Source organism: Heliconius melpomene, chromosome 21 (assembly GCF_056956725.1).
Source record: "Heliconius melpomene rosina isolate 202511_hmr_F chromosome 21, ASM5695672v1, whole genome shotgun sequence".
In the NCBI taxonomy this organism is placed as follows: domain Eukaryota; kingdom Metazoa; phylum Arthropoda; class Insecta; order Lepidoptera; family Nymphalidae; genus Heliconius; species Heliconius melpomene.
In genome coordinates this window covers 10,281,659-10,309,315 of record NC_140409.1, presented here as the reverse complement: position 1 = coordinate 10,309,315, position 27,657 = coordinate 10,281,659, and the positions used below count along the sequence as shown (strand labels likewise).

At 29.0% G+C, this 27,657-nt stretch overlaps 1 protein-coding gene across 4 annotated transcripts; it reads right to left on the bottom strand.

Annotated features, from left to right (window-relative positions):
• Window positions 1–798: 798 nt before the first annotated feature.
• On the bottom strand, window positions 799–27,657 carry LOC146527226 (DENN domain-containing protein 1A). 4 transcript variants are annotated; one of them, XM_085205811.1, is made up of 15 exons: window positions 27,396–27,657; window positions 26,587–26,742; window positions 26,166–26,303; window positions 23,905–24,088; window positions 22,769–23,026; window positions 22,183–22,284; window positions 20,654–20,766; window positions 18,156–18,264; window positions 16,452–16,640; window positions 14,055–14,087; window positions 12,387–12,493; window positions 11,010–11,181; window positions 9,962–10,306; window positions 5,680–5,783; window positions 5,333–5,471 (listed from the first exon to the last, which is right to left on the bottom strand). In XM_085205811.1, exons 1-14 carry the CDS (start codon window positions 27,410–27,412, stop codon window positions 5,727–5,729), a joined length of 1,980 nt encoding a protein of 659 aa, XP_085061937.1. In that variant the 5' UTR covers window positions 27,413–27,657; the 3' UTR covers window positions 5,333–5,471; window positions 5,680–5,726. The 4 variants fall into 4 exon arrangements, with proteins under 4 accessions (XP_085061935.1, XP_085061938.1, XP_085061936.1 ...); XM_085205809.1 differs by lacking the exon at window positions 5,680–5,783 and having other exon boundaries at window positions 799–5,471; XM_085205812.1 differs by lacking the exons at window positions 5,680–5,783; window positions 9,962–10,306 and having other exon boundaries at window positions 799–5,471.

Below are 27,657 nucleotides of genomic sequence, written 5' to 3'. Positions count from 1 at the left end.
CATGGGGAAAAGTTCCCAAAATGGGGAACGCAGTGTCTTAACAGTAGGTTCCCTCTCCCTACCCTGCTATGTGTGGAATAATTTTTTAATATGCAGTTGCAATGAAAAAATCATATTAAAAATTTACCAAACATTAAAACAATACGTACAGTATTTTGTAAACAATGAAAGTACTGGGTCATTTATAGTCACGTTTATTGTTTTATACGAATGGACCTTGTATGCTATAAATATTTTGTATAGCGACTTTCACAGCAGATTTCATGTATATAAGCCTTATAAGGAACTTGGCAAATGCAATTTCTATAGTTTTTTTTTTATATTTAGCTTACCGAAACCATTACGTAGTAACCTGATCAATTCCTACCTTAATTTACCTAACTTAAAAAAAACTTGTAATTGAAAATATATATATATAATTTTGATTTTACTTTAAATATATAAAGTGACAAATATTTATTCACGTTTAGTGTCTAAATTAAGAAATATTTTCTTTCGTGCAACCTTTCGTAAAGCGTTTAGTGAAACTGTGAGCAGGAATGCAGAGTAGAAGATATAGAAAATATACCCGGATGAAATACTTAATATTAAGATACTCCGTCGCCCACTCTATCCAAATTTAAATAAATTGTATACATAGCAAAACTCCATGTCGCTATTTATCTATCAGGGCGGGAAATCAAAATAATAAAAATATAATTATTCCCCCGAATGCTTTTCGAACCCACTACCATTTCTATTCCAATGTGCTATGACGGTATATATATATTAAAGGAATAAAATAAAAGACACCAATTCTCATATACTTTAAATTTAATAGGTCACTAATTTGAATACATCTATAGCTCCATTTTATTTTATATTCACAATAGGTACAGCTTCAGAAGAAAAAATAATTTATTATCTAACATCTATTCTCATTGTATAAATCTAATTTATTATATACATACATTATATATATATATTGTAACTATATAAATACATAATATACAAATATTATACAAATAAAATTCTCGTCTTTTTTACAATACATTATACCTACATGTATATATTTGAGGTGCTGAAATGGTTAGTTAAGTTTAAAGGGGGAAAATTGCAGAATATTTTTTCAAACTTTCAGACACCCATAGATTCTGGTGCCGCTCTTCTACGAACATATATAGGTATATATTTCTGGCATATTTACATAAGATGGAAACTTTAATTCGCAGACCAGCTCATGGGAGTTTAACTGTGTGAATTTTACGAAATACGCGTAATTTATTGCAGACCACGTATTAAAACAAATAAATATGGTGATTGGCATAAAAATAGTAACCAATACCTAAAACTTGTATGATGCTATACTAGAAGCTAGAATGCTAGATTTATGTAATTTTCGAAAACATTCATTATATTTACTTTAAAAGGGCACGGCATTTGGCATTTAAGTGGAGAACTAACAATATATGACAAAATAGTATAATCCATTTATTACAATATACTCGTATATATAAGGCGCACATGAATGTAACAGCGAAACTGGCAAAAACCCCAGTTCACAAAATAGGCTTTAATATATTATATTAAAGTATACTTATTTACATATATTATATTAATACAAGAAAGTCCAATGAATACCTATACAAGAGTAATTTTGTTAGTTACGTAAAAAAAAATAGGAATATTCTTTTATTAGGTAGGTACCACGTAAAGTTTTGAAATTTAGACATTTGCAGCTTTTGCACCAATAAACCTTACATTTAATTTAAATTGTATATTTGATTTAAACTTATGTATAGAGAATATTTTTAAAAAAAGGTTTAAAATGTTGACCGTAAATCAAATATAGTATAAATTGAAAAATTAAATCGCCAACTAAATTGCTTTGTGCTGATGTATTTATTAATATTTATTTTTGCTCGGAACCCTCCGGGTATCGGTTTATACCATAGGTAAAAAATTATACCATTTTAAAAAATGGGGCTCGGCAAAATTACTATAACTCATTGTTTTATTAAATTGGCTAACACTTAATGTTTCAAATAAGTATTAGACATTATTTTTAATACGATATTATTATTGGAAAAATAGATTAGTACGAGGGGCATTCAAAAAGTAAGTTTCGCTGGTCTGGCATTTTTAATGAGCACCATGTAGCGGGCTCACACTGAACATAGTTTCAATTTTGGGTCTGCTGGTAAGATCGGCACCGATATTGATGACCGAAAATAGTTTTTTTAGCAGTCTATCCTTGACAACAATGGAGGTATCATTGGAAAACGTGTCCAATATTGAATTGCGTGCAGTTATTAAATTTTTTACTGCTTAAGGACTAAAAGGAAACGATATTCACAGTAAATTAGTGCAAGTTTACGGTGACAACTGTACGAATGTGCAAATGTGCGACAATGGCGAACGATGAACAACGAACAGGACCGCCAAAAACAGCCACTACGGACGAAGCTATCGATGAAAAAATCATTCAAGATGACAGAAGACTATTGATGATATTCTTGTATTGATTCCTTCTGATATTGAGATTTGCCGAACTTCAATCTTTACAATCTTGAAAGACAAACTGAGTTACCGCAAAGTGTGTGCAAAACAGGACACGTCTTTTTAAGGAAGGTTTGCTTAAACTTCAATACAGACATAAAAAATGTATCCAAGTCGAAGGCGACTATGTAGAAAAATAGTTTAAGTTTCAAATAATAAATAAACATGCGTTTTTTAACCTAAAAATTGTTTTTAACATCATTTAAAAAATAGGGAAACTTACTTTTTGAATGCCCCTCGTAATTTAATAATTATACAGTTCAAGTTTTTGTATAAATTTATTTACAACACTGGGCTCTTAGACCAATTAGTCTAATATATTTAATATTTATTTACGTGATAGTATTTCGGAAAAATATACAGTAATTTATAAAGATATTATATAATGATCAAAATATTTAAAAAATGTGAAATTTTAATAAAGACGAAACTTTTTGCTAACAATAACAAAAAAGTTACTTTTGGACTAACAACCTGATGATTTATATCTATATGTATGTACAAAAAAATATAATAATTGATACACATTGTACATTTTTTGTAAATTCATTAAGTCTAGATAAATAAAATGTGAAGTATTTAATGATAAAAAAAAACAATAATAACATAAAAGAAACATTACAACAAATAGTGAGTATTCGTATCATTAAATAACGTTGCGTAATTAAAATTATTAATATACACAAGAATAAAATAATTATTTATTTAACTTTATTTTCCATTTATTTATTCGTAATAAGTTACAGTCAATCAAAATAGAAATTATCTCTAGACTGAGATCCAAATAACCATTTGTCATGGTACTTGTGTAATATACATTATTAGAGAACTATGGAATTTTAAAATAACCAAATACTCCATTGATCTATAGATTTAATATATAAAACAACATTGAAATCTCAATAGACAAACTATAAACCTTATCAATTACGATACAGCACCTTACAAAAATAGAATTTACATTACAATATGTTATATACGAACTTTTATTGTACTTTTAATTTTATTATTTTGAATGAAAATAGATTTTTTCATTTATGCTTTGAATTTAGTTTAAATATAAATTTCATATTAAGCAAATAAAATGACAACTGAAATATTGTGTTGTCAATATATATATATTTTTTTCATTACCGCAAAAATTATTCTATTCATGAATATATATTAAATTATCATTAGTATGTAAAATACCTCACAAATAAATTTAAAAAGAATGTTATAAAATTACCTAAGTTCAAAGCATAATATGGTATGTCAAGATAAATAATTCCTAGAGTGATAAAGTAGACAATAATATGATTTAAATAGAATAAAAATGACATTTGGGAATAACCTGAAGTACAAATATAGCCACATAGTGGTTAATTTAGTGGCAATGAAACGGAGCCAACAAAAATTATATAAAATTGCATTTTTGTGAATTTTACGAGAAAACAAAAGAGTTTTTTGTTAAGGCGACTTTTTTAAAATTATAAAAAATCAATTCCCAATAATTTGCGTTTGTATAACATAGATATTTCTGACAGGTACACGTTCATATATTTTACCTTTAAAATGTCACACAGCATAAAATCTTAATATGAATAATTTCACCAATATACACATATACATAATATACTAAAACATATGACGAAATATACAATTCATTGATATGTAACATTATTTACAATACAATAGAAAAATGCAAATAAATAATATTAAACTCTAAACAAGCGTACTATAAAATATGAGGCGTTATATAAATATTCCATTTTCTCTTTTATTTAAAAAAAAAAAGTATATATATGAAAATTTTATTTAACCAAACACAAGTCGAAGTATATAATATATATTCTATTCAAGTATCGACATTCACAGCCCACCGATGCTTCGATAAACAATAGTATAGCGGATTAAAAGATGTCTTGTCTACTCAATTGTGCGATTTTACGTTGAAAGTTAACAAAACTATAGACAATACCATGAAAAGTAAAAAAAACGAAATGGAATGATTCGATTATTATGTTGACTTTTAAAATGTCATTTGGCGGCAGTAATATAATGACAATAATAAACAAAGAAAAAGACGACATGGAATATAGAACATCCCAGTTTTCTATTTCCTTCACCATGTACGGATTTACATTGTATTCTACAGGCCATATCGACTTAACCTTTTTTGTTTGTGAATGCTTTTAAAAAGCTCTTTCAATTTGGCGTGTTACGTACACTTACATACATTTCACAGTACTTAGTGTGGCTTATTTTGTTTCTGACTAGTTTAAAGTTTATTTATTATGCATATAACTATATTGAAAATTTGTATATTTTACGGTTAGAGACATTTATTTTCTCAAAATATTTACATTGAAATCACTTACGGAGAAAATTACAAAATATTAATTAGTAAAGTTATATCGAATAGGCGTACATAGTAATGCAATAAAAGTTACAATAGTCTAATAATAGTCTCTGATAGTACAAAGTATATTTCATTCAATTAATTCCAACTAATTTAATTGCGTTAAAATTGATAATAATTACTTTCCATAACGAAAAAACGCACAATTGCGTTGTTGTAATACTTTCGAAAGTAGAATAGAATAATCGGAAATAATGGATTAATAAATAACACAGGAACACATCAGAAAACGAATAACTTTCGGCAATTGTACGACATGCCAAGACAATTACTTAGTACTTTAAGCGAGGAAAATGTTTTAATTGAACGTGGTCCAGCCCTTCGGAACGTTGGAGGTCTCTGGTGCGCTGGAGCTGGCTGTGAAATCAGACAGACCAAATTGGCTAAAATCTAGGCCGTACTCGTGCAACAGCGCACTGTCCGTGGACGTTTTTATCTGCTCCTTGTCTTTCTTATCGCGACATTTCAAAGGATCGAAAGCTTCGAGGTCGGTCGGCGAATCGTCCAGCTGAATGAGATCAGAATCGGAAGACTGAAAAAAAGGATATCTATTATATTACGTTATTTTTTTTACTTCTTCCTAATAATGCAACTTTCTCATAGTAACCGTGTCACCGCGCCGTTTATTGCTTTTGAAATTAAATGCAACGATTTTATACATGTTTAGCAAATAGTACAAAACCATAGTATAATAGGAATAGAAGAACAAACGTTGAAGCTATAAATGATTTAAAACTTACCACAACTTATAAAACAGCAGAAGGCGTTTAAGGGAAAAAAGAAAATCTCAAAAGTATAGACTCTCTCCATTTCTTATTTCTCGAGTAAAATATGTCAACAGTGTCTGAAAAAAAACGGTTAAGTGCGAAAAATTTTCGCACTATTAGTGTTCCGTATAACCATGGTGCATTCAGCAAATTTATTTAAATGTCTGGAACCATAAGTTAATTATGTAGATATAATTCCTTTTATGGTTTACTTTTTACTACACATTATTTAGGTAAAACGTTAATTTAAATTAATATTGCGCCATTTTAACCACTTTGTACCTAATTAAGCTCGTTTTATATGAAGCAGTTAGGCCTCTGTTAGGAAATGTCAAAAGCACATCTTAACATATAAATTTCATTAATGTGAAAGCTTTCTTCAATCTTCAAATGTATTTTTGAATGCCCCGATGCTCCGTAACAAAAGTAGCATTCCTAGTTGTATTTAAAAAATATTGGATGTTAGAAAGATTATAACATTAAATGAAAGATTCACAAACTATCACAATGTTGAAAATATAGATGAATTTAATGAACAAACATAACATGTACAAAAACAAAATCACAAAATCAAGAACAAATTGGGTGAAATTCTAGTTAATCAGTCTGGCCTAATATTCAATATCTTGAATTAAGATCGTGAACTTCAACATTTTTTTGGGGGTGTCAATATAACGTAACTTTGTCATTTAAAGTATAATAATTTAATACATTATAAATATTATTAAATGAAAAAAAAAATATAATGCGATACATTCGACGGCACTTGTTGAGAAATGTTGCAAAATTAGGAATTATGTTTCAATTTGTGGACAAAAGAAAAAAAAAAGATTAATATGTTATTTTCATATTAAAATTTTATTGGAATATAAATGAAATACAAAAAAAAATTTAACATCATTAATTATTAATAATAATTAAACTATAAATAATATATTTAAGCAAGAGTATATATTTGACTCAAAGTCTATTTATTAGTATGCGTATATTATGCGATAGAATAACAGGCTTTACGGCCAATGTGAGCTTAGCTTCGTGGCCAGTAGTAATTATATGTAAATACTAAGATTAATATTGGAGGGCGGTTAATGTCAAATTCGTTCGTTTATAACCTTTACCTTTGTCCTATTCGGCGTTTGAACTTGACTTTTAGACTGGTCGTTCACAGGATATAGCACCAGACCGTATAAAGTCAAGCTGTACTTTTACCATAATTACTTTTTCGCAACCTTTTTATTGGTATATGTAGGTACTTTCAAATACTTTTTCTATCAATAATAATTATCATTGTGTAACTTTGGTGTTTATTATTATTATTACATATTAACTAAACAAAAAAGAAATACAAATAATTTAAATTCAATTTAACATATCATGCATAATATAAAAAAATTAAATTAAATTTAAGCTTTCTTTTAAATGTTCACATATTAGCTATCATGCTTAATGCTGTCTAGCATTAGGCATCCTGTGGACGACCTGCCTAACATTAACTATTACACTAAGTGCGTACATGCATTAAGAAACAAGAAAAAATGTGCAAAAATAATACGAATATGTACAAATATCACATTCACAATGATTTTAGATATATTCTCACTAGCTTCGTTTGGAACAACATTATAAGTAATGTAGGATTTAATCGTACTGCAAAAATATATAACTGAATGAGAGCTTCTAATTTATCACAGACGTCAAAAGTTAAAAAAATGTTTTTTTGAAATATTAGAATTTTCTAAAGTCATTTAAAGTAAGGTCAGCGACATGCAATTTAAAATAATAGGCTTAATCTCGCATTAGCTCGAGTACGGCACTTATCTTTTAAAACCTATATAAATAATGTCGAGCACCTGCTAGTCGCCTCTAAAATATACAAAAATTTTAGTCTTGTCTCTGCCATCTAAATTTTCTGTAGAATTTTAATACAATAATAATCTTTTAAAAAACGCTAGTCGACTTAAATATTATATAATCTTCTAACATTAAAATATATATTTTAATATTAAATTATCGTTATTATGAAATATCATTAATTGATAATAAAAAATGTAATTCGCACGTATGTAGGTAAATTTTAAATTTCAAGACAATAAATATCCGAAAAATCAATAAGTCTCAAATTGTACGATGATATTATTATTATTAATATATTTAAAAAAAAAACATATCAACTATTTATAGATTAATATAATAAGTTACATCTTCTACAAAATAATTCCCTATTTCTACAAAGATTAGGAATTTCAGGCGTCTTACAGGCCATTGCCTCTACACAGTGTATATAGTTAAAATGTAATAAACGTCTCTGTGTCCGATTGACTATTAGAAATTAAAAGTTAAGATTAAATCGGTATACGAGTGGCAATTTATTATAATAACTTTAAAACTAAAATATTTTTTATAATTATTTCATACTTAGGAAAGAAAACACTTTTTTTACTCAAGCGTTTGTGTTTTCGAATTACTATATTTTAGTTATTTATTAAGGCAACAAGAATAATGTAAAGACTAATTCTATTTATTTCTAACTTGACATTTAGTTAAGTAGGCATAGCGATCTACATATATATAAATGGCGTAACTTAACACGGCGAATTGTGTTACCAAAATGGAATCGAACCATCATCACGTACATTGATTAATAAAGATATACTCTTCTCGAACGTATTTTGTTCTATTAATATTCTTTTATATAAATAACTATTTATTAATGAAATTAATGTAAGAACATGCATTATTGTATTTGTTTTCTTTGTAAAACTTAATTTTTCAAACACTAAATCTGGAAAACATGACTTTAATGTTAGATTATTTAAATGAAAACGAAGAAGACATTTTATATAAAGAACTATATCAACTATCAAGTATTTTTGTTTACAAGTCGTTTTAAAAGCCTCCCGGTAATTCCTAGATTTTATAGTAACATATATATTAATATTTTAATTTAATACATTTAATTTATATTACAAATGAACATATTACATTATGTTCCATATGTTTAAAGCAATCATCTACCCCAAAAATATTTTTTTGCAGATTTATTGAAATAGAGAAATTGAGCAATATTTCATTCAATTATTAAAAATAAATTTGTCTTTATACTTTTAAATTATACCTAAGCAGGCACAATACTGTCTGCTTCAGATTTTTATAGTTATAAAAATGTATAAAAATATAAAATCTATGTATCACATATAATAAGTAAGGTAATACAAATACGCCCCTGCATAAATAACTTTCATTTATAATGCCTAATTAAGTAAGACAGTTTGCAAATACATATATTACAGTGTTAACCGACTAGTAAAAAATAGAAATAGATAGAAATATAAATTTCACGTTTTCTCCCAAATAATAATCAACAACATAATGTAAAATCATAATAATTTATATTAATAATTAATTTACTAATGTACAATTTAGAATGCAGTACGATTTATATTAAAAAATTTAATACTAAAGTAAGTGAGAATACAATAACATATAACAGATCATTTCATACATTCCATAAAAATAAAGCGAGGTATGTATATAGGAGCAACAACGTAATGGTAGAAGGCATTCACTTGGAAAATATCAAAGTTACATAAATTACCTTTTTTTTTAGAGTAAAAGTCACAAGTTTCCATCCTACTAATATTATGTGAAAGTTCGTGAGGTTGGATGTTTGTACCACTATCACGCAAAAACCACTAAACAGATTTAGGTGAAACTTTACAGTAGTATAGCTTATACATCAGAATAACACATAGGCTACAATTTACGCAAAGATTTTGTATAATTGGTTTATAATATATCAATAAGTTTAACCGGGCGTAGTTAGTTAGCTAGTTTTTGTATATATATACATATATACTAGTGGGCCCAGAACGCGGCTACGCCCGCTTGAACTATCCGAATATTTAATAAATAAAAAAAAAGTATCCTAAATCCTTCATCCCAAAACCCTCAAGTATCTCTATATGAGTATTTTATCACAATGAAATTAGCGGTTTGGCCCTGATTGCGTAAAAGACAGACAGACAGAGTTACTTTCGATTTTATAATATAGGGTATGGATTTCTGTCTATAGACTTCTTAACAATCTATTTAAAGGGGGAACATATAACAAATTATATAGGTCGGTGAATGTTAGATAAATAATAATTATGATTAAAATTAATATAATAACATTAAGTTAGTTCCAATGAATAAATATATCTCTGAGGTATATATATAACATTGCAAAGACTATAGTAACGCATATGAGAATTACCTCTTGTCTAGTTTTGTAGGCGGGCCTAGGTCGTTCCGGTACCGTTGGTCTCGGCGTAGATCCGTTACAGGAATCATTTTGATTATATTTCCGTTGGTTCGACGACAAAGTGAGTTTTAGTTTCGCCTTATCGTTATCAGCGAATTGTATTGCGCTTGTGTGGAAGTCGGTCGGTACGTCGGCATCCTTGGTGATGTTACTTATAAAGTTCGTAGTTGGCGGTTGTATCGTTCTTGGGGGAGGTAGGGGGGCGTCGGACAGGTCGATTAGTTTCCTCGTACAAACTATTGGGTATCGGATGGGGCGTTCGGGTAATTTGGGTGGGGGGCATGGTGACAGTGTTTTCTGTAAAATAAAATCGTATAATGTGCCACGGTGCACCTAAATATAGGAAAAGCGTAACGAAAAGCGATGCAAATGATACACGAGATGTCTTTTTGTCAAAAGATATCTCATGTGTTAACACTTAACGTAATATATTAATCCAACAACACAATGACATGAACTTGACGCTACTCTACGTGATATTTACAAAAATGAAAAAATCTGTATTTACAAATGTTTTAAAAATATCTATTTTAAAAAAAGCATAAGAATTATAATTTTCCACAATAAGTATAAGGTTAATTTAATAACATTTATGAATACAGATCTTGCCGATACTAAACTATGTATGAAATATAAACTCTAACAAGCGCGTACGGGACGGGCATTCAGCGTAAAAGGTCACATAGCATTAAAGAAACGGAATATTCAACACGCCTTTGTTTCGTTAAATATTAAACTATAAGTGTGATACACTTATAGTTTAGTAGCAGCTATAATTGAGGCATCAAAAATTTATAATTATTATAAATAGAAAAAATGTTATCATTATGAAACCAAATATAACATATACAATATATTTAGCGGTAAGGTTTATTTTTACTTTATTGCAATTCGAACTTCTTAATCGCATATTAACAACATGTTCAACATTAAAATTGGTCGATTTTAAAGCATTTGAAGAGTCCGTTTCTCTAGTCGTATAAACAATCTATATACTCACAGCTTTATCTGGCAGACTTATCGAGTTGTGAGTGCTGGGAAGGCTGTCCCGTTTGTTGAAAAGGAATTCCATCTCAGTGAGGAGATCTAGTGGGAGTGGGGGAGGCTCGCGGGGGGGATCGCGGGAGTCAGACGAGTCGGAGGAGACCGGGGTCGCAGACCCACATGAGAACCTGTCGACATTGTATTATTACTTGTATCTAGATAGCTACGTGTATTTAACGTGTAAATAGCTATGTATTTATATAGTGAGCTTAATACTTGAAATTATGGATTTTCAGTGTCGAGCCAAAAACAGTCTAAGGGTTTAAAATGAACAATCGGCAAAGATTTATTATACACCATAAGTACTCGTAAATAAAAAGAAAACAACAATTTGCGTACATATTACATGTTTTTGCCATTACACTTCTATATCTCAGCTGGTTCTTCTATAATATGTGAAATGAATGTGACGGTATAGTACTATTCTAATATAATACATAATTAGCTTTTAGAGGCTAAATTCTTGAATATAGCGATTAAGGTATTTGCCATTCGTGATAAACGAAATTAAAATGAAATAGCAATTTCTCTACTGAAGATTAATGTTTTATCAATATTCAATGAACACGTGATAATTTTAGCAATAATTTTCAAATAAGAAATATTTTTCAGCTTGCTAGTGAATGTTCATTTACTCACAGTGTCAGGCTGCTATGAAAACTTATAATATATTAAAAACTTAACATTTTAAATGTTTATACAAAGTATTTTAAAAAGTATTTTAAAATCAGTTTAACAACAAAGAATATCAACCGGAACTAAATATTGAGGTCCCTGTCACATCAGGGACCTCAATATTTAGTAAAAGTTACCTTTTTAATTACTACACAATATTCTTTAAGTAAAGATTTAAGTAAACTATTATTAATAGTTTCAACAGCCTTAAAATAAATGATTTGACGATTTCAACTTTCAACAAGTATTGCATGTACATAGTTGTAGGGCTAAAATACGTTATTAGATTCATAAGAAATTCATTATTACATAATATGTATTTACAATACATACATTATACATATACCATGTTCTGCAGTTCTTGAGTTTTAAGGAGCATCACAAACTTTCAAAATAGTAGAACTAAGCCATTGACATATGAACAAAATATGTATACGTAAGTTTATAAGCTTATAACATATAGTCATATGTTAGTATTTCAATTTGTTAGTTTATTAGTAAGTTCGAATGTGAATCTTAATGGCAAAGTACATACAGTACAGTTATAAAAAACAACTAAGGATATTTTTTCGAAATATACGAGTATTTAAAATTATATCTTAGTGCATTGTGTTTCTTTATTTGTGCCGCCGTTTGGTGTTAAATATAGTCTTCTTACCTGCTGTCGTCCGTAGTATTGATTGATGATGATCTAGAGCCAGTCTTAGGCATTTTGTTCTTCAATCCCTTTACAGCCGATTTCATATTTTTCCCACCTTGCCGGACCTTCAAAAATAAAAATAAATTGTCAGCGTCATACAATATTCAATAAATAAATTGTATTTAATCGGTATTTATGTAACTAGTATAATATTAAGTCTTGATATTTGAATGATAAAGCTTCTTGTGTATGAGCATATAATATTTATATATTATATAAAATATTACTCCCAAAAGGGAGTACGAATATTTTTAGGTTCGCTTTTTAACAATAAGGTGAAAAATATTATTTTTTGCTTAACAAGTAAGTATTTTGTATTTATGTATGTAAAATTACAAGATAGGCAATACCAATAATAACAGTGCGTCATTGATAGCGTTTATATATTTTGTAGTATGGAAGACATCACAATATTTTTTCTTTCCATTAATCATTAATTAATGATAAGACCACCGTTTTACACTTAAGAACGCACTTATATTTTAATTATCACATGAAAAAAAATATATTAAACTATAAAATTAATTTTTCATGTCAAATGACATAGGAATATTATATCAAAATACATAATTGATTTGAACAAACAAACAAATAAAAAATATTTAAAAAAAAAAACAGCAAACAGCATGCGGTAACATAGAAGTAATAAGAAACCCTGTGCAGCGAAAATTTCAATGAAAATGTATATTCGAAAATATTCACCACTTTGTGGAATACGTGTTACTAAACGCTACGTCTACATAACACTAAACTAAAATAATTTAAAGAAAAACAAAGCTAAAATAGATATTACTACTAATGAAAATATATAAATAGCTTTGTATAAAACAGATCCTTAAACTAAATATATTATGGATTATATAATAATAATTTAATATATTAGTAAATCAGATAAATAATATTTTTATTATAAATATAATATTGAACATTAAGTTAACCGAGATAACAATGTCGAACAATGAATAGGAATGAATTCAAAGTCAGTGTAATGTTTCTGTAAGAGAATGGTTATCGGTATCCAACAATTCACCAAGAATAAAATGAAGAATAGAATAAAGCAAAACTAAATTCCCTTTGATTATCTAAAAAAATCATAAGATAAAATAAAAACTGTTTAAATATTTCAATTCGATGAATGGAATTAAGGTGTGTTGATAGATTGGTAATGAAAACTATTTTCAGTGTATAAGTATTAATATATTAAAATATATAATAATATGTAGTTTATATGTACAAATATAAACTGATTTTTTTAGTCAAATTGCTAAGCATATTATAATAATAAATATAATAAAATGACTACATAAGATAAATAGTAAACTACTAAAAAAAATAAGATATATAAAATTAAATTTAGATATTATGAAAATAAATAGAACCAAGAAATAAGCAAATCTAAGACGACTCTCTTACTACAAACCATTTTTAATAAGTTACTTACATACTAATTTATAATTTTAAAACACTTTATACTATAAATAAAACGTTTGTTCTAGTACTTATTTAAAATATCGTCATAGATTAACTTTATAGCTAGCATAGAGTATAGACCAAGTCACCCAAAACAAAAGTTACTAACATTCCACTAAGTAGTGAATAAGAATCGATTAAATTCATATAACTCACCGATTTAACAGCCGATTGTACTGCGGGGTTCGCCTGCAAATATTCACATTTTAAAGCAAAATAAACCCATCGCATGCTACTTAGTTAAGCGAAAGCTCTAGTTCTATACACATTATACTATGCTATGGACATATCTGGCTGACTTAAGGCACTTGGAATCGATGATCATCTTATAGGAAGTCGAATCAATGTTAAATATAAGAAGAGACAATTTTCACATGAATTATTTTACCGAGAGGCCTCAAAGTTTTCAATTTTGAAACAAAAATATGCAATTTAGTAAAAAAATCCGAACTTTCTTGACTGTACCCTAAACAAAATATTTTAAAATTTTAGCCAAAATTCTCCAGACTGCTGAGGTGGGCCTTCCCTCCATGGCTCTTCCCTTCCTACATCCATGGCAATAAATGATATAAACATAAACTAATGAATATTTTTAATATTGTTTACCTTATACTGAAAGAGAATTGACAGTCTTATAATTTTATTTATACTAGATATAATAATTAATTTTGTATTAAACTTAAATATATACTAAATATACTAAATAATATTTAGTAATCATAATATTAGATACTTTTTATTTTAGATACTTTTTACCTTTATAATGCTTCAAAAGATTATAAGGTTTTAACATTGTAATTGTAGATGAAAGTAATATTACTTTGCTTGCTTGTATAATATTTTAACCGTTAAGAAAATAGTATAGAATTAAACGTTAACTCAAAAGAAATAATAAATTTAAAAAAAATACAGTAACTCCCAGTTTCCAACTTTAAAAGTGTATGAAAAAATTCCACAATACATTTCAAAACTGCCACTTGAACAAAAAGTTATGTATACAAAACAAACACATTAGCGAATTAATATTTAAAAATATTATAAAGATTTTAATCAATTGTATTAAATAAAACGGACCTTCACGTGTATTCTAATAACATCGTTATTTTAAAGGCATTGTATTCGGTTGGGTCTGTTACATTTATAAATGCTCCCAACAATAGATTTTCTCATATACATTCCATGTACAAAAAGCAAACAACAATTACAATTTTATTATATGCTTAGAAGATCATATAACTATATTTCAAAAGAGCGACTACTGATTATATAGAATATAGAACCCTCTTAAACTGATATTAGCACTTTATCTATATAAAGTGCTATTGTCAGTTTAAGAGTCTGTCTATACAGACGTTTCATAAGTTGAATTATTTATTGATCAAACAAAAATTTCAATAAAAAAAATAGTTATGTATGAAGCGTTTTATAGCTCTTTACAAATACAAGAAAAGATAGATATAGGTACATACATAAATACACACGAACATGCAAACGATGTAAATACATAATACGACATATACGGACATGCGGTTATTGTTACAATCACAATTAATTTTGATATCTGTATGTATAAAATAAAAGGAAAAATAATACTGTTGCCAGTACCTGAAGTATTACTTGTTTAATAATTATATTCCAGATACTGGCAACAATCTTGTTTTCCTATTTATAAATAATTAGCTGGCTTAGATATATATAATTAAAACTTTTTAAGATCCTGGTGACATTGTAGTATTCCCATTAAAAAGCATCTATCGTTCTTCATTTAAGGTATAGATAGTAAAGGGCTCAATTTCTGCTTGGAACAAATATGACCTATCAATAAAAGTTTTCTTTTGGATAGATAAATATATGCAAGGTGTGTAAATTACTTCAAAAAGCTAATGGATAGATATTTAACTGTATAGTTACACAGGTATTTTTTTAAATTATGGTCGGCAAAAAATAGTATGACGACTTCACTCTCTTGTAAATGGAGTAAGCTGGTTTGCGAATTAAAGGCATCGATATTTTTAAATTATTTGAATAGTTGATTATTAAATGAATAATAAGTTGATAACTAAATTGTTAATCTCCTTCCTGTAATGTAATTATTCTCTTTAATAGAGAATAGAATAAGAATAGAGAGTTCTCTGTATTGGAGAAATATTAAATTTGGGGATAAGGATGTTAATTTTTTTTTTTCTATTAGCTTAAAAAATACAATAGTAAGTGACTAACAATAATTATGTAATCAAAAGAAAATTGTGGAAATCATATATATCATAGTCGTAAAATTAATTTGCTTTCTGACTTTTTTATTCAGTAGAAAACAAATATGTATAATTAAAAAAAACTGTTAAGACCTCGCTTCACCCCCCAATTAAATTCTTAAATGTAAATAATTATCAAAATTCCAAAAACATAAAAAATACACAACAGAATTACACTCAAGATTAACGAAGGAAGAAAAATTTTAGAATTACAAAAACAAAATAAACATACAAAGTTAACATCTATCAAAATACAATTTATACCATAATCACCTAATAAAAAAAAACAAAAAAAAATTACCTTATCTTTGACAGTTTTAAAGAAAGCTCCACCTTCCTTCTTGACTGTTTTGGCCCAATCGCGATATTGCTGTTTTAACTTCTGACCGCTTCCCGTACTAAGTTTCTCCGCGTAGTTGTTGCATTCCACCTCGAACTCGTCGTTGAACCCCCGACCAGAGTTTAACAGATCTAGTCGCTCATCTATGAACTGGAAACGAAAAGTAATATTGACAAATAAATCTATCCTAGTATATTTATATTTTTAGCATCCCTCGTATTCCGCAAATCATGGGCAGGTGGTGGGAATCTAGTGTTAAAACACTCCCCACTGAAACACTTTCCGGTCCCCTACTTTCTGCCAAATTCTTGAGGCATTGCATGTTGAGTTACAAAACTCAATGCCGTCCTTTACTTTGTTATCAGAGCGAGACGAATATTAAATATTTCATTACCATCAAGGTAGAATCGAACCCACAACCGTCGCGTATACGGTCGCACCACAACTACCTCTTCTTATCTTGATGTGAGTATATTGATTAAAAGTCATACGAGAATTTTTGTTAAAGTATATTAATTTAAATTAGCCAATATGTCAATTGGATCTTTTTTCGTGACGATGTGTACTTTGGGATATAAAGAAATATAAATATAATTAAAATTTAATTAAATATTTTTAACATGCATGGCAATTAAACAATTTTTAAATAATAAATATATAAACATCGCATTTCATAGCGGCGAGAGTCAAACTCTTAAATACGGTACTAATAAATATAATGCATTGAAAATTTTTTCTTATAAGAATGAGTTTCTTATTAAGGACACATATCCCTTGAATGGGGTTCACTCGATACACATGGTTTCAGATGGGACATTTTAAATTAAGCTGTCTTCAAAAACTGAAGTAAATTGTATAATAATGGCAAAAGAATATTATAGTATGAATATAAGAAATATTTTTAGCTTTTTCGCAATGATAAATCAATCGCAATCGCAATTAGCAATACATTTATTTATATCAAAAGCACTAAATTTTGCGGAGCGTACCTATATTTTACTTTTTATTTAGATTCATGCATCTCCCTCATACTGTCCAGAAAATAAGAGTACCTAGTGTTAGAAGTTAGGTGAATTAAATATTTAATATTTTCATTTCCTCGATCTGATGACGCAGCGTTAACTTCCCAAAACACAATGCCTCCAGCATTCGGCGTAAAGTGGAGAACGGAAGTATCCTAATGAGGAACAGAGTGTCTCCCTCCCCCTCCATAACCCTGATATGCTATGCTAGCGTAAAAAAATATAATCACAATTTGGAGGGGGAATTGAAACCAAACAAATAAATTAATTAAAGATCTAAAAATAAATAATTGCATATTTTTTATCTTTAACTCTATTTATTGTTAAGATAGATTCATTTCGCCACATTCTACAATAGCTTACATAATTAAAAAGTTAAGAGGCAAGATTTATCATTCACAAAAATAAATGTTCGTAAATTTTTATTTAACTTTTGTAGAGACATTACATTCTCTTCTTTCTAATATCTTTAAGGCAATCGAAATATATATATATCAAATATTAGAAAAATTATAGATATTTCCACATAAATTTTACTATCGAGTAAAAATAGCAAAAATAATGCATATAACTACAACAATTTAACAATTAAATAAATTTTAAAATATAAAAGAATAAAATAATATCAATTTTAATGTGTTACCTGCTGAAATATTTGGGACTGGAGAATTTTTCTTAAGAATGGCTGCATATTTTTCCTTGTCCTCACGAAGGCTTCTGGGTTGAAGGTAATAAGTTGTCCTTTTTCAATCCTGTAATCCAATTATGTAACACTTTAAGTATAATAAATCTAAGATATCATAAAAAGATAATTAAATATAGTAGATTAAAATTAGTAAAAAAAAAAACGAGCTTTGACAATTTTAAAAATATTTCAACGTACGAGAGTATTCGGGACATCAAGTGGGAACAAGTGGTGTGTATCAATTGGCACAGTTCATGCACCGCAAGGAGTTAAATAAATGCACTTGACCCTACTATTCGCTTAACAAACATCTCTAATGTATACCCTCTAATCTATACATGTATGTACAAACACGCAGTGTCAAGGCCGATAGTGTAACTGAATTTATTTTCAATACCTAAGTTAATTAAGAAGCCTACTAAATTTAAAGAAAAACGTTTCTTCAAATGTTGTTTTTCCTTATTGAAATAGCGTCTGAGCATTGTACCTTGGCTGCATAATAAATGTAGATTCTATCATATTGGGACCATATTGTTTTAAATACCTATAGATTTAAACGTCTGTTTTAATTATTGATATTTTGTATACAATGTATAATAAATTGTTATTATATGTAATTGTAATAGGTTATAGTAATTTAATTTCTTTATTAAAGTTTACATATATTCTATTGATTTTTTTTATTCTAAATAAAATAGTGTGAAGTAAACAAAGTAAGAATAAACCTTTATACATCTAAAAATAATTCGGTTAATTTGGTTAAAATGTAGCTGGTTATGTACACAGTATATACTATTGTTAAATGCATATATAAATAACCAATGATTCCGTCGTGGCGTAGGGGCACAAGTGTGTGACTATAAATAAGACGATTACGGGTTCGATTCCCACTCGAAGGAATGAAATATCTAATATTTTAATTTTTCTCACTCTGCTAAGTAATCGAAGCGCGCGTTAAATTCTCCTTGTATATAAATAAAATTTGTGCATTTGATAATACCATTAGTACTTTGTAAGTAATTAATTTATAACAATTCGAACTGATTGTGGCCAATAAGGACATTAGAAATAGTCATACTCTCGAGTACTCTGAAGTATTTAGTTTCGATAGTATCTTAAACGAAATTTTATAAAAAATACTTTTAATACTTGAATTGGTCTGGACTACCACATTTAAAAACAATTATATACGTGTAAAGATTTACTTTTTTACTATCCCCTTCTATTGCTACGGATACATGATTTCAAGATCTTCTTTCTTCTTTCATATTAACGCAACTATAGAATATTTTAAATATAGGAATTTGATTGTGTTAAATCTTTTAAAAAATCACCTAGATATTTTAAAACATATCAACTAAATTTAACCTACAAACCATTTATCAAAATACAAATAAATAAGTAAATAAAAAAAAGATACCAATGTTGCCTTAGAATTTCATAGTGCTAATTTTACTATTACGAAACAATTAGAAACAAACGTACAAATGATATTGTTTATTAATAACATGATGTACTCTGAATATTGTTCATTGATATGTATCAGTACAAAGTATAGACACTTATCTCTCTGGAATAATAGAGATAAGTAAAATTAATAATATAAATTTGCTAATACGAGGCCGCCGGGAAAGTAATATACGAAATTTAAGGCTTTTTTTAACAATGAATGTGTTTGATATTAAGCTATATTTGGTGATAATGCCACAAAGACTAATCTTAATTCTGTTACAGAACTATTGTACTAACTCTAACGGAAATAATTAAAGCACAAAGGATAAACGACGACAACGAACTCTCCATCTTAATAACGTATACGATATTAGCTTACAATAACATCATTCATTCGACAACAAAGTTAACCTTAGATTGATCCTGCAATCACAGAACTAGTTATAAATCTATTTTAGGAATTGTCATACCAGTACTGGATAATATGCAAATGTTTCTCCAAAGGTTAAATGTAACGACGAATGAGGACATTTGTAGATATTGCGCAGATATTATAGAAACGTATTTATTTAAATTAAAAATAGAAATAATTTCGTATATAACAGTTGAAAAGATAAGAATCTACGACGCGACGCCTAGATTGTAATTTAAAGTATTCATTGATAGTATAAGAAAAAGATGTCTAAAATTATATTATTTTTAGAATTCACACGAGGAAAATGTTTCCAAAAATTTCTTTACTAAATGACAATAGTGCAGATTTTTACAATTTAATTCTTGGAGATTTAAAAAGATTTATAAAAAAGTATCTGACGAGATTGTCGGTTAATGGTGTTGAAAGACTTTTTAGGATGGTTGTTTAATAGTCTCTTGTCCCGTTTCCCTAATCCAGAAAGACAATTCGTGGCAGGTACACCAAACTTATCGATCCTAAATCCCTTTTATGTGTCAAAAATAATTAATTCTAGATAGATACAATTATATAAGTATGAATATATATTTACCTAATAGCATCTCTATATCCACCTATTAAGCAGACTAGCGCTCTAAGAAAGGCTCTGGACACTGCATCACCTAACGCGTTCTTGTCACTTAACGCTTTCTTTAAGCCAGCTACCTGAAACACGAGGAATATGATTTATGTGGGATGTATTTTATATAATTGTAATGAAAACTATTTTAAACGTTTATTTTCGATTTTCAATTTGATATATTATCGAGTTCTTTATAATATTTTCTATTCAATTAAAAGTTTTAAAAGTAACAAATATATTTTTAAACAGAAGTAAAAAAGAGGAGACGGCACAAGCGTGCGACATGCGACAGATTGTAAGTTCGATCCCCACTCGAGGAAAAGAAATATTTAATATTTTCATTTCCCCGCTCTGGTGACGTTAGTAGATAATTAATTACGGGTTTTCTTTGAAATCATAAGGTTTATTATAAGCATAAAACGAAATTATAAGAAAAAATTATGAACAAGTAAAATATAAGAGTGTATTTCTTCTATTTAATTTAATATACACACTCAATTACATGAGCATTAAAAAATAATTCAAATTATGTATAAATTGAAATGCTCTTTGAATTGGCAGAAGCAAAAAAAATCTCAATTGTGAGCTTACCTTAATACTTGACTTAAGTAATATAATAATAGCCCAGATTTGTTTTTTTCATATCACGCAGATATGAAAAACGCTTCACGCTGTATCCCGCACACAACAGGGTAGACAGAGGGAACCTAGTGTTAAGACACTCCGATCCCCGCTTTCTGCCGAATTCTGAAGGCATTGCATGTTGAGTGGCAGAACTCAACACCGCGCTGGACACCAGAGCGAAGAAATGGAAATATAAATGTAAATAAATATTTCACTTCCTCGAGTGGGGATCGAACCCACAACCGTCGCGTTACAGTCATGCCCTTGTGCCGCTTCGCTACGACGGATTCATATAATGAAAATGTCATTTTTATAATCTATACTTATAATAAAATTGTAAGTGGGTCGGTGTCTGTACTTGGTAAATTTAAAAAAAAATGTTATTGGGAACATTTATTACCGTAACAGAACCCAAAACAATATTTTTTTAAATTGTTGTCTGTTTGTCCGTTTGTCTGTGCGTTTGTTACCGCTAATCTCAGAATCGACTTAACCAATTTAGATGCGGTTTTCATCATTGGATTTTGGCAAGCTTTCGAAAACATATAGGGTTTATTTTATTACAATCGGTTTATAAATAAAAAAGTTATGTTAATTTAAAGTATTTAGACAAATTTGTTAATATCTGTACCAGTTATTTTATTAACATTACAATACATTCAACCTGAGCTTTATATTTAGTTTGTCAGCAATATAGTCATAGTATATCTCTGAGTTCAGTATGTCTGTTGGCAAAGGCCTCCTCTAATGTTATTTTACACAACTGTTTTACTGAATTGACTGAATCTTTAATTTTCAATTTCTTTATTAATATTTCTATTTCAAGCGGGCGTAGCCCCGCACGGGCCCACTAGTAAATAATAAAAATAACCTACCATGTCCTGAGGAAGGCTTTCCAAGTCATGGAAAGGGGATCTCAGTTCGTTGGCGTCCGCATCTAATACCACCACGTCGCCTACTTCCGACATTCGTACTGCCTGTAAAAATTTAAAAAAATATTTATATATTTTTAATGAAGAATAGAAATATTAATATATTTTTAATGAGGCCGTCGTGACGCAGCGGCACAAGGGCGTGACGCGACGGTTGTAGGTTCGATCCCCACTCGAGGATGTGAAATATTTATTTACGTTTGTATTTCCATTTCTTCGCTCTGGTGTCGAGGCAAAGCGCGGCGTTGAGTTCTGCCACCTCAACACGCAATGTCTCCAGAATTCGGCAGAAATTGGGGAACAGAGTGTCTTAACACGAGGTTCCCTCTGCCTACCCTGCTGTGTGCAGGATACAATGTGAAGCTGATTTTAATTTCTATATATTTTTATAAAAAAACAATATTTTATTTTATTTTTAGTGCCATTATACCAATACCTGACAGTAATAGCAATGTTATATACAATAGCGGTAATTTTTGATACTTTCATTTTAAACCAACACAAAAATGGAAAGCCAAAAATAACTCACCTCCATAACACTTCTAGGAACTCCAATAAGAAAGGGCATAGGGGCTAAAAGGTAATCTACCAAATGCTTAGGAAGTATCGGAATGAATATATGTTGCCAAGACATAGGGAATAAGGTTGCATTCGCCGCTTGCACGCAGGCGGAGAGACGGGAGGGTTTCGTCGCTACTATAGCTACTCTCCGTTCGTGGAGAAGAGCCGCCCAAAGTCCCGCCATGCATTTCGCATCCATCGCGCTGAAGTACTCCGTTAGGTTACACTGTAATTACATATAAACTTAAATTACAGTTAAATTATATAATTTTATTATAATATAATGGGTAAGTATCGACACATATATTATTTACGATTTAATAAGAACACACCGTAATGACGGTAAACGCGGCGGTTGTAAATTCGAAAATAATAGTAACTAATTGACAGATTTCAGATTGAAGCAATATCGATTTTATATGAGTGATATATAAAAAAATCATTTAATATAAATTATACTATTGTTACTTCTTAGATGGTATATTTTTATATTTATAGAATATTATATTTTTGTATATAAAACTATTTCAATACTAATTTAGTGACAAAGATATCAGATCTGTTTTGTCCAAACAATTATCCGTAAAGACCTAATATTTACTATGTAGGTTCCTTAGGGAGCGTACTAATATTTTAATCCTCTCTTAAAATCCTTGGATATTGAAGATTTGGAATCTTAATACGCTATTCGACCAGTTGAAACAATCTACAAAATATAAGAAGATATTAAATTGTATGCAAGTATTTCGTTATATAATGTGTAAAACGTATTATTCAATAACACAAAAAACTGGCCATTGAGGCCATCGTGACGCAGCGGCACAAGTGTGTAACCCGACGGTTGTGGATTCGACCACTCGAGGAAATTAAATATTTTTTTACGTTTATATTTCCATTTCTTCGCTCTGGTGTCGAGGCACAGCGCGGCGTTGAGTTCTGCTACTCAACACGGAATGCAGAATGCGGCAGAAAGTGGAAAACGGAGTGTCTTAACCCTCTGCCTACCGTGCTGTGTGCGGGATACAGCGTGAAGCTGATCTGTTTTATTTATTTAAAAAGAACTGCCTGCCATTCCTTTAAAAAAGAAATTAATTAAAAACTCACATTCTCAGGTATACAGGGCAACTTGTTATCCGGGCTTTGGCACGAGAAGACGCTATGGCCGGCATTGTACGTCACTTTGAGGGTGTGTCCCGGCATCGGGGGGCGGATCCGACATGCTTCTAGTAACGACGTCAGCTCACCTCTTTCCGGGCTGTTCAATAAATTCGCTATACAATTTAGTAATCTGAAATGTTAATAATATTTGTGTTATAAAACGAATGTATGTAAAAAGATGCTTAAGACTATTTATTTCAATATCAAATTAATGGTATTGACAGACAATTAAGCGAACCCTAGAAATATATAACTATAATATAAGTTATGAATATTAAAATATAAATAAGTATAAATACAGTGTACCACAGATACTTTATTGAGGAACTGTATTACATATCTAATATTATTTTAGCTTGTCGCTCTATTATGCACGTTAGCAGGATAGGCAGAGGGAACCTAGTTAAGACACGCCATTTCCGACTATCGGCCGTATTTTCGAGAAATCACGTGCTGAGTGGCGTAACTCAACGCTTGCTAGAGAAGTTACAAAAATGTTAAATAATGTAATCTTTCTAATGGGAATCGAACCCCGAACCGTCGCGGTCACACGCTGTTCTTCTGCTCTACATCTATAAATATCCCATAATATATATTTGTATATGTATAGCCAATAATGATACAATTGTCATAAATATTCTAGTCATGTTTTGTCTATTGATTCAATTGTAAAAAATCGCAATGCTTCAACAATATGCAATAATTTTCCATAGCGTAAAACACAAGCAATAAAATATGAACAGCGTTGATATATGATATAGAATGTAGCTATCATTACTAGCACATTTACATATCTATTGTATGGTAAGGTTGAACATTGATTTATCATTGAAATGATATATCTGCTCAGCTATTTAGTTTTTGCCTTATACACAAATTTTTGTATTGGATTTCATTTGTATTCGGTAGAATGTATACATTTATTAAACTATTTCTTTGTCGCTCTAAATTTTGTCAATAATATTATTTATTTTATTATTATTTCACGCTGTATCCCGCCCATAATAGAGAAGGCAGAAGGAACTTAGTGTTACGACATTTCGTTCTCTAATTTCCGCCGAATACTTCGGTGGGGAATCGTACCTAGCACCTGTAGCGTTTATAGTCGCACGCCTGCTTGCAACTCTTAAGATTAGTATGAACTATTCGCAGCTTAATAGAAAGTCCATCGCATTTTATAATACAAATAGATATCCACATTGCTTTTCTTTATTTACCTTGAGATGGTACTTAGGGGTACTTTCAGAAGGAACGTGGAAATATAGTATTAAACACTCTGTTCCCATTAAGACACTTCCATTCCTCAGTTTCCGCTCGATCAATTACCGAAGCATTGGCTGTTAGGTAGCGTAACTCAACGCCACGCTTTGCCTCGTTACCAGAGCGAGAAAATTAAAACATTAAATATTTCACTTCAACATTATTTTTATGTCATCTTTCTACTTTTCTGAAGTAAAGAATATATACAAATATAGAATTGTGACAATGTTTTGTGATACAAGGACAAAGTTTTGCAATGCATTAATAAATCACAGTAAATGATCTTGTCATTTTTTATTATACATAGATAGAACGACACCTTATGTTTCGTAATTACTTTACTAAATTAAGATATATTTAGTAATATAATTTAGTATCCAATATAAAATATTTTCAGTTATTTCAATATTATATATTTTATAGAAATTTCAACATATTATTTATATAAATGAATAGTGTACAGAAATTCATACTCTTTTTTACAAAGCAATACATTTGTTTTTAATATAAGAAACACTTTTATAATAATGGTTATGGAATAAGCCACTCTAAGTAATAATATTTATGTTAATATAAATTGTATCATATGAAGTTTTATTACAAGAAATCTGAATTTTGTCTATAAAAAATAGATACTAGATGTTTTAAAATCTCTCAATGTAACTTAACACAATCATGGCTGTAGTAGCGCAGCATCACAACATTTAAGTGAAAACCACAACAGTATTGGACTTGATTAAAATTTAAGGATACTTTCAATTTCTCACTTTGGTAACAAGACAAAATATGGCCTTGAGTTTCATCATTCTACACACATTGTCTCAAAAATTGGATGTTTAGTGGGGAATGGAGTATATTAACACCATTTAGATAGAGCCTACTCTGCTATTTGTAGGCTTCAGTATGAAGCAAAAAAAATATTTAAAAAATAATTATAGAACACTTACTTGTAAAATATATCATGCCAGGGCAAATGTGAAAGCAGTACAAGTGCTGTATTTGCTTTGGGATCGTATCGACAGAAGCAAAATGTGTACTTGGAGTCTACAGACGTCATAACAAAAGAGTAATGCTGAACAAATGTGCTGAAAATTATTTTTTCTTATTAGAAAATGTATATATTCATACAATATATCATATTTGAGGCTGTTATAATGCAGCAGCACATCATATGATGACTGTGGCTCACTAATTATTTTATAAACTACTAAGTTATTTTTTTTAAATTAATTTACATTATAAATGATAATAAAATTAGCTCTCCTAAAATGTATGCTATTTTCATTTTATACAATATTTTATAGTAAAATTACTTCATAATTTAGTAGAACTAAGTGTATTATACTAAAAACTTCATTGAATACTTACTTTTCTAACTGACATGGGAATGTAAATTTGGGTACATTTTTTAACTCTTCTTCATTTTTGTATGATTCGGGATATTTTCTAATAATATATGGATCTCTGACATGATCACCGGGTGATACTTCACAGAACAATTCAAATAAGTAGCGCACAGTATCTCTGAAAAATTTACCATTATTATGTTTTTTTTATGTTATATATATGATCAATGCAATAAGCATTAAGCAAATATTATTTTTTTATATATTGAAATTGGCAAACTAAATTTATCTAAAATATCTAGAAAAATTCCTCAAGGTTGTCTGGAAGAAATTGCTAATTAGGGAGAAGACCGCCTTTCGTACTTCACACAATGTTATGTGCATATAAGTACTAGATGTAATTGTAATTTTCCTTTCTTTCTGTTTGTGGTGTACAATAAAGTATATATAAATAAATAAATAAAAATAAAATACAAAAAATATTTTAAAAGCCATAAATACATGTTTATACAAAAAACATACCATACATAAATATCAAGTGAAGTTACATAAATGAGTAACCTAATGTTTTTACTCCTGATTATCAGTGAATACAACATAAATAAGTAAATTATCAATACTAACTACTCGGATATCGGTGATTACACAGGAAATGACAAAATAGAATAATAACTGACGATAATAACGAACAGGCATAAAATGAAAACGAAACTAAGAGTCTACTATTTATAATTAGATGATATGGCAAGATATTAACATAAAATCAAAATAATAAGAAATTTCGCGACATATTACAAAATTATTAAATTTTAAGTTATAAATAATAATTACCGTATTCTGGAACCCATGTCTGGACGTGGAGATTGTTAAAATTTTGATTACATCTTAGTTTACTTATTTTTTGGTAAATATTGTAAAAATACTTATATTATGATACATCACAAGCCATAGATTTCACTGTTGTTTCATGACGAGCATTTTTTTAATAGATTTTACTTTTAGTTCATTCCAAAGGATTATGAAAGGTGTTATTGAGTCAGTCTTTTTTTACTTGCTTTTATTTCACTTCACAGCACTTCATTTCATGCAGATC

Coding starts and splice junctions, on each gene's coding strand:
- LOC146527226 (XM_085205809.1), bottom strand. Junction 16,641..18,155: donor AGTCCCAAATATTTCAGCAG/GTAACACATTAA, acceptor TTTCGTTTCCAG/TTCATAGATGAGCGACTAGA. Junction 10,307..11,009: donor TAAGTCTGCCAGATAAAGCT/GTGAGTATATAG, acceptor TTTATTTTACAG/AAAACACTGTCACCATGCCC.